The following is a 9,087-nucleotide window of genomic DNA, read 5'->3' on the forward strand; positions in this document are numbered from 1 at the left end:
TCGGTAAAGGATGATTTTAATATAATGCTTTGTTGATAAAGAAGACTTTAGTCCATTCATTAAGTGATATGCTCTACCCACTTTAGTTAGTGCTTGTCTACTCCAAAATGTGAACCCCGTAATGCCCCGTTTGTTGTTTTTCTATTTTTCAATTTTGAAAGAAATACCTATCGTTTAAATTTATTATTTTTGTTATTTCATATTTTTAAAACAAAAAAAAGAATTGAGTGTCGAAATTTAAAAGAAAATTCACAAAATTCATTCTTTGTTTTTTAATTCAATTTCTGAAAAATAAATTTTAATTTAGAAAAATGGAAATTGAAAACTAACAAGATAAAAATTAGAAACTAAAATTAGGGTAAACACCACTTAAGGATTCTTTGTTCCAACGGTAGGTTGGCATCTAATACCAAAAAGATAAGGAAACTACTCAAGCAGTTGATCATTTTTTTAATACATCAAAAAATCATTAAAGGTTATTACACATCAATAGGACAATAATAATAAAATAAAAAGCAATGGTGCCAAAGAAATTCGAGGCTTTATAGGCACTCTTTGTTTTTTTTTTTTTACGTAATAATGGTATTCTTTTCTTGAAGCTCAAGCGGGTCTTTTCAATGGAGTAGGTGGGGACCTTAGGAAGGAACCAATTTCTCTTCATTCACTGAAAATAGTCATAAACACTAGAAATGCCTGTTTAGCTTTTCAGTTTCAATCACCTGCCAATTTTGTGTTTGGTATTACAACTTCCTTCGAGTCTTTGATACTGCAACTCCACTTTCAATAACCGATCAATTCTTCAATTGGTCGAATTTTCTGCTGAAAATTTTGATCATCCTCTCTTTGTGATGGAAATTGCATCTGCTATTGGAGGTGCTCTTCTAGCACCTGCCTTTGAGTCTTTGTTTAATAAGTTGGCTTCCAAGGACTTGCTCAATTATGCCCGTGAAGGACATGTGCTGACTGAAATCAACAAGTGGAAGGAGATGTTGGAGAGCATCTGTGGCGTTCTTGAGGATGCAGAGGAGAAGCAGACGGTGAGCAAGCCGGTGAAGATGTGGGTAAGACAGTTGAGGAACCTGGCGTATGATTTGGAGGACATTCTTGATGAGTTTGATTTTGAGGCTCGTCGATCCAAGTTGAAAGCTGAACCTGTGGCTGGTTCAAGTAAGGTGCGAAAGCTCTTCCATAATATTCGTGCGGTCAAATTCAATAAAGAGATGATTTCCAAGATAAAGGGAATTAGTTCCCGACTAGAAGATATCACCTCACGAAGAAATCAACTAGATTTGAAAGAAAGGCCCGGTAGAAAGAGTGAAAGGATTCCTGCGACGTGCTTGGTGAATCAAGCCGAGATTTATGGGAGGGAGAAAGATAAGAAGGCGATTCTTGAACTTTTGAATTCTGAATCAAGTGATAGAAGGGTTGCTCTGATTTCTATAGTTGGACTGGGAGGTGTTGGTAAGACAACTCTAGCGCAGCTTATCTTTAATGAAGCTGGAGAGAAGTTTGATTTGACGGCTTGGGTTTCTGTCGGTGAAGATTTTGACGTGGTTAGACTTACAAAAACAGTTCTTCAGTCGGTCGGTGGAGATCTTACTTCCAACGATTTGAATTCGCATCAATTAGACCTGAAGGCAAGGCTGTCAGAGAAGAAGTTTTTTATGGTTCTAGATGATGTTTGGAACGAGAATTATGACCATTGGACAATCTTTCTTCGCCCCTTTGAGAATGGGGCAAAAGAAAGTAGAATTATCGTCACAACTCGCAATCTTGCCGTTTCACAGACGATGGGTGCTATTCAAAGTTATACACTTGGAGTGTTGGAGAATGATGATTGCCTGTCTGTGTTTGCCCATCATGCTCTTGGAGTAACAAATTTTGAGGAGCACTTGGATCTAGAAGCAATAGGTAAGAAGATTGTGGAAAGGTGTCAAGGCTTACCTTTGGCAGCTAAAGCTATTGGAGGTCTCTTACGAGGTCAACCAACTCGCGATGCATGGGAACAAGTGCTAAACAGCGGCATTTGGGAGGAGAAAGGCGACATTCTTCCAGCATTAAAGTTGAGCTATCACCATCTTCCACCTCATCTGAAACGATGTTTTGTTTATTGTGCAATTTTTCCACAAGATTACAAATTCGATGAGGATGAGTTGGTTCTACAGTGGATGGCTGAGGGATTTGTACAGCACGCACAGGAAATGAAGCAAATGAAACGCTCGGGTCATCTATATTTCCATGAGTTATTATGGAGATCCTTTTTTCAACAATCTACTGGCAATAAATCACGATATGTGATGCATGACCTACTCAATGATCTAGCTAAATCTGTAAGTGGAGAAATATGCCTTCATTTGGACGATGATAAGTTGAAGGGCATAAAATCACATGCAAACGTTCGCCATTCAGCGTTCGCTTGTCATCGCTATGACAGGTACCAAAGATTTGAAGTCTTTTATGAGATGAGTAATCTGCGAACATTCTTAGCATTATCCCCTAATCAATGGGGACATAATTTTTTATCTATTAGAGTGGTGCATGACATAGTGCCCAAACTGAAACGTTTAAGGGTGCTATCACTAGCTCCATACGAGTTTGAAGAGTTGCCAAGTTCAATTGGGGCCTTAAGGCATTTACGATATCTGAACTTGTCTTACAACGCCGGGATTAAAAGATTACCTAATTCACTGATAAATCTTCAAAACTTGCAGACACTGAAGTTATGTGCTTGTCGGAATCTTATTGAGTTGCCCACAGGCATTGGCGCTTTAATCAATTTGATGCACCTCGATCTTAAAGGTACGGATGCTTTGCAGGAGATGCCATTGGGGGTAGCTAAATTGATAAATCTTCAAATATTGTCTAAGTTTATGGTGGGAAAAGGAAGTAATTGCCTTGGAATTAGAGAGGTAATGAACCTCCCTCATCTAGAAGGACAACTTCGTATTGAAGAGCTACAGAACGTGGCAAGGATCGAAGATGCAAATCTCGTTGATTTAAAGAAGATTGAGAATCTTGATGATTTGGCTTTGGTATGGACCCATAAATTGCGTGATTCACCACGCGAAGAGGATCATGAATTCCAGGTTCTCAACTTGCTAGAACCTCATCAAAAGTTGGAAAGCCTTTCGGTTCAATTTTATGGCGGTAAGCAATTTCCTTTGTGGATAGGAGATCCTGCATTCACAAATATGGTGGATCTAGAGCTTTGGGATTGTCAGAATATTACCTCGCTGCCACCGCTAGGTAGACTATGTAAACTGAAAAGGCTGTGCATCAAAGGCATGGATGAACTGCAAGAAGTAGGGCTTGAGCTTTCCCCGTCCCTTCAGATTCTACAAATTGAGGATATGTTGAAGTTGAAGCAATGGGCTCACTCTGATGACGTCAATGTAGAGGTTACAAGAAAATTTCCCAGACTACGTCGCATTTGGATAGGCAAATGTCCTAAATTGGTTGTGACATTGCCTACCTCCCTTCCTTCCCTTGAGGTATTGGACATTCGTGGATGTAAAGATATTATTCTCGAAAGTGTGCATGATCTATGTTCCCTTCAAACCTTGTCCATTTCGAGTATTTCAGCGCTTGAAAATTTACATCAAGTGGTTACGCAGTCCTTGGTGGCGCTAGAACATCTGTCCATTGATAATTGCCGCCAATTGATACACCTGTGGCAGGGTTCAACTGATTTAGACAAACTTTCTAGGTTGAAATCTCTAAGGATCCAAGGTTGTGAGAAGCTAATGTCTTTGATAAGAGGAGAAGAAGGGAATTTGCCTTGCAATCTTGAAATTTTGGAGATAATGTGCTGCAATGGATTGGAGATTCTGCCAAATGGGTTGCATAGCCTTGTGTCTCTTAGAGAGCTGAATATCTGTCAGTGCCGAAACCTTGTGTCCTTCCCATCTGCGGGCTTACCTTGTAGTCTTAAAAGTCTCGATATCAAATATTGTGATTCTCTGGAGTCCTTGCCTAAGGGCATTGTGCATGATAGTAACACTAGGAATGAGATGTCTCATCTTGAGGATGTGAGTGTCAGTGGATGTCCATCTCTTACATCGCTTCTAGTTGGTGAATTTCCCTATTCAATTAAAGAAATTGAAATTTGCTTTTGGACGACACAACTATTGGAGTCGTTTCATAATAGGTTTTCGCATCTCACCACATTAGCAATATGTTACTCTAAGTTGGAGTCTTTCCCAGAAAGTGGATTGGCCATTCCCAACCTTAGCCGTTTAAAAATCGCCAACTGTGGGAATTTGAGGTTGCTTCCCAATCAAATCCAAAATCTCACATCTCTTCTCGATTTAGATATACATAGTTGTGGAGGTTTGGTGTCCTTTCCAGATGAGGGTTTACCCCCAAACCTTCAATCTTTACATATATGGAACTGTGGAGGTCTGGTGTCCTTTCCAGATGGCGGTTTACCCCCAAAACTAGGTCATCTTATAATTTCGCATTGCAAGAATCTGAAACAGCCAATCTCAGAGTGGAGACTCAAAAGACTCGCCTCTCTCACCTGTCTCACAATCGAAGGGCCATGTCCAAGTACAGATATGGATTCCTTCCCAGATGAGAAGGGCCTACTGCTTCCCTCTTCCCTAACCTCTCTTAAGATCGAAGATTTTAAAAATCTGAAATCAATATCCAGGGGCATTCACCATCTCACCTCTCTTGGTGATTTAAGAATTGGAGATTGCCCTAAACTCCAGTCCTTTCCCAAGGAGGGCCTTCCGACCACACTTGAATGGTTGAATATCTTCGAGTGTCCCCTCCTGGAAAGACGATGCAGAAAAGAGAAAGAAGACTATTGGCGCTTTATTGCCAATATCCCCTACCATTCTATAATATGAGGTATTAATCTTTTTACTTTTGCTTGCAGCTTAAACTATAACTGATATATGCAACATTTTTAAGCCAAAATAGAATAGATATAAAAAAAAATGAATTGCATTCAATTATGTGGTGTTTCAAGTTTCAACCATATTAGCCCATTCTGCTCAGAATGGCGGTTGAGAATGAATTGGTGGTTGAGAATCAATTACATGTTCTGTTCAGTTGGTTCTAACTCATAATGCATAAATTGGAAAAGTTTCTATAGGTGTTGAAGTTGAAGAATCTCACCTTGCATATAGATGACATCTTCTCATGTCAGTACTTGAGTACTGCTATTATAGCTTTTATACTTCAGTGTTCCGACACTGACATGAGCTGATTTTATACATATCAAATCTTGGCTGCAAATAATGCAATTATTTCTTCAGGTCTGCAAAAACCGGGACTGCTTAGGCCAGAACTCAGAGACTCTCATAATCGTCTCAAAACCAATCCCTGGTGGTAAGTATAAAACTTTCATGGATTATTTTCGATGTTTTTGGTTTCTACAATCTACGACTGTAATTTTATAAAGACTGCTATTAGGTAAGCGTGCAAAGTTTGGTGAGATACTCCAAATTTTCAATTGATGTTTTATTTTCAGATGTTATTCAGGCAGGTATTTTCACTTAGCATTTCTAATCCTAGGAGGGGTGTATGGGGGAGGCCTGTTGGTCGGGTTTAGATGGATTAGTTATGTTAAGTTTTGCCTGGATGATGTTTTTAATAATAAAATTTAATTTTCAAAAAAAAAAAAAAAAAAAAGACTACAATCCTGTTTCTGCTACATATGACTATAATGAGCATTGTGACCAATTTATCAGACAAGAATTCTGTTGACTATGTTGAGATACTTATATGAGCATATTTGCTTATTTATTGACAAAGATTTCACGCTCTGGTTGAGAATTTTTCAGATGGAAATTATTCTTTTTTTTTTTTTAACTGGAATAGGGTCCATCCTTCCTACAAAACACCCAGTCAAGAGTGAATTTGAGATTTTATAAGTAACTATACTGGCAATGTGACTTTATGGAGTAAAATCTGATTCTGAATGAAAAAATTACATCAAAAGAATCTGTACGTGTCAAAACCTAATAATAATTTAATTTCTTTTCCTTTTGCTTGGAGGAGAGAAATTTGGATCATGATTTATAGTCAGGTTATATATGCATTATTTACCATCACTCTATTACGGCTTGTTACGTATAAATCCAATAAATTTAAGCTTAATAATTTGGCTATTGTTTATAACAAATTAACACAATAAAACTCTAATAAAAATAATAAAATTGAGTTGCATAGATTATGAAATTTTTGGAAGAGGCTTTCCAAGAAGAAAGTGGTGAGTAAGTGAGAGTGCTCTTGCAGGCTGAAAGGCACGCACTTCATGTCCAGCCCCTCTCACAGTAATAAAAGTAAAGTCTCCTTAATAAGTCTCAGTATACCCACCAACCTGAAACACAAACATTATTATTAATTAATTATTTTCTAATTTTCTAATTTAGTCAATATATTATTAATTAATTATTAACCGTTTAAATTTTAAAAACTACTTACCTACTATTACAGTATATCCATACACCGTTCCTAAATTTATATTCACTTACAGCTTAATTTTTCCATATCAAACACTTGACCCATTTGACTAATGCATTTACTTCTTTTTTTTTTTTTTTTTAAATTCAATCAATATTACATATATTCATCACTACTTGTACACCCAGATTTTCAAGAATCCAAAATCCAATTCCAGAGAATTTGCAAATCAAATATTTAATTCAATGATACCAATTAAGAAATAGAAGAAAAGAATCACTTATTATACACCTACACACCCAAATACAGCACAATTTGCAAATTAATATTTAAAAGCGGTTTGGAATAAATGAGTTTTACAAAATTTTGTGGAATTTATTTGGAAATTTAAAATTTTATGGTTGGAATGAAAAAAAATACAGATTTATATTCTACAGAATTGAACATATCTAACTTAAATTCTACTAAAATTGATGAAATTTGTAAATGAATTCCACAAAATTGACCATTAAAATATTTATTGATAAAATTACCCTCCACTATAAACTCAATTATTTTTACTTTTTTTCCCCTTTTTGTTTATTTTCTTTGGAAAATTCCAAACTGTAACAACTATCGGCCACGACCAACTATCGGCCATGACCATTAGCTTTCATAATTTACCTTTTTTTGCTTTTTTCTCATATTTAAGAATAAAATTTTTAAAGTTTCTATTATGAGAAATTACAATGAGTTTAATATTTCTAATATTTTTGTGGTCTTACGAGTTAAATAATTTAATATTTTAAATTCTTAATAAATCATTTGAAAAATTATTGCAACTAAACAATATTTTTAATTATTGAACTAAACAAGAAAAATAAATCATTTGAAAAATATTATTCAATTCAAAGATAAATTATTTTCCAAAAATAAACCGTCTTAATTCAATAGTATCAAGAAAGAACTACAAGAAAAGCGAATGGAAGTTCTTGGTTTTGTCATTAAGACCCTTTAAGTGAGTTTTACTCATTTGCCTTTTCCAAAGGAAAATATTATGTTATGGAAACTTTATTTTCCTCTTTATATGGTGTTACTTGTTTTTTTTTTCTCTTGGTGTTATTTGTTTGTTTTAAGGTGGAATAATATTTGATATATATTTTTGTTTTATATTTTATCTTGTGCAAATGTAGTTGTAAATTATTTATATTTTATGTCACGACCCATTCCCATGGGCCGGATCTGCACTAGGATCCAAGTAAGTTTAAGGCCCCCAGGCCCGTAGTAAGCCTGAATCACTAAAATTTCACTTTCTCAATATAAATTTAAAACATTCAGCCCATATTACTAGGAAAAATAAAGCTCAAGATTTTATTATACCTCGGCCCAAATTTATCATCTTCAACATTCCACAGTTCGATTCAATTTACAATACAGCACATTTCTAATATGGGCTCACAGAATTATTTTATCTATGTTAATACACGATTAAATGTATGTAAATTCTACAACTGCGGAGTCACTAACTGTTTGATATACATAGCTTCTTATACATATAGTTACATAGCAAAATAATTATGGAACTAGGAAAATTTCTTTACAGCCCTGCGGCGAAGAAACATAGCTTAAACCGAATTAAAGAAAAACTTACTTCCTGAAAAATTAAACAAGACATGTGAATTTTCTAAGGAGTAATAATTATTGCACAACACACGCATTCACACAAATGTGTAAACATATCAAGCTAGTCATCCGACTAGTTATATGCTCACGCAGCCAGTCACACAAATGGCATATCACCAGCACTCACAATTATTAACATCTTCACATAATCACATCACGTGGAAATTGGTCTGTGGCGTCACCGAAACCCCCAATGAGTCGTCCACACACATGGACCACGCTCTCATAACGTGTGCATCAGGGAGCCGATCCCCATACATGGCCGACCGGTCTAATCCTCACTTGACCAGCCCTCTCATTTTTTTTTCAATCTCTCTTTTTTTTTTCCATACCAACAGGAGGCCACCATGTGGTTTATCCATATTAGTCATATCATATCATCAGGTGCACAAGGGGCGCCAATCTCCCATACGGCCAACGGTCTCGTAGACCGCCCTCACAAACCCATGGTGACCCACTTCATCCCAATTCCACACATACAAGGCATGGCATTATCACAAAACAATTAATCAAGTATTGCAATTAAATGCAAGCATAGCAAACAATTAATTAACATGATGCAAATACACAAGTAGACATTTATAGATAATTATAATTAAATAGAGAAATAGTAATCAACAACATATTATTATAATAATTGAACCATCGAAAATAAATAAATAACTAAATACATAAATAAATAAATAAATAAATAATAATAATAATAATAATAATAGAATAATTAGAAAAACTTTATTTAATATGTATTAAGTTAAAGAATTAATCTAATAAACCAATTAATTTGATTATTGATTAAGACTAACCTAGGTCTTATCGAAATTTCGGCGGAATCTCCCCTAGAATTTGATCAAACTATAATTCAATAACAAATTTTCAAAGCCCATCCATCGGGCAATTCACATCAACTCATCCCATCCGCCATAACCATAATCATTTATTTAATCTCTTACTCAATTCACACAGTCCATCGGGCAGTCAATCCAAATAACCCATTCTCTTTAGACTACATAC

General features: G+C 35.6%; 1 protein-coding gene across 1 annotated transcript; it reads left to right on the top strand.

Annotated features, from left to right (window-relative positions):
* The first annotated feature begins 472 nt into the window (after window positions 1–472).
* LOC105628840 (putative disease resistance RPP13-like protein 1) lies at window positions 473–5,706 on the top strand. The gene is made up of 2 exons (XM_089723304.1): window positions 473–4,854; window positions 5,265–5,706. The coding sequence occupies exon 1, from the start codon at window positions 849–851 to the stop codon at window positions 4,851–4,853; it is 4,005 nt and encodes a 1,334-aa protein (XP_089579430.1). The 5' UTR covers window positions 473–848; the 3' UTR covers window position 4,854; window positions 5,265–5,706.
* The last annotated feature ends 3,381 nt before the right edge of the window (window positions 5,707–9,087 follow it).

The sequence above is a fragment of the Jatropha curcas genome, chromosome 6 (genome assembly GCF_041381405.1).
Source record: "Jatropha curcas cultivar XTBG-Jc1 chromosome 6, XTBG_Jcur_1.0, whole genome shotgun sequence".
NCBI classification, from domain to species: Eukaryota; Viridiplantae; Streptophyta; class Magnoliopsida; order Malpighiales; family Euphorbiaceae; genus Jatropha; species Jatropha curcas.

Coding starts and splice junctions, on each gene's coding strand:
- LOC105628840 (XM_089723304.1), top strand. CDS start 849: ATGGAAATTGCATCTGCTATTGGAGGTGCTCTTCTAGCACCTGCCTTT.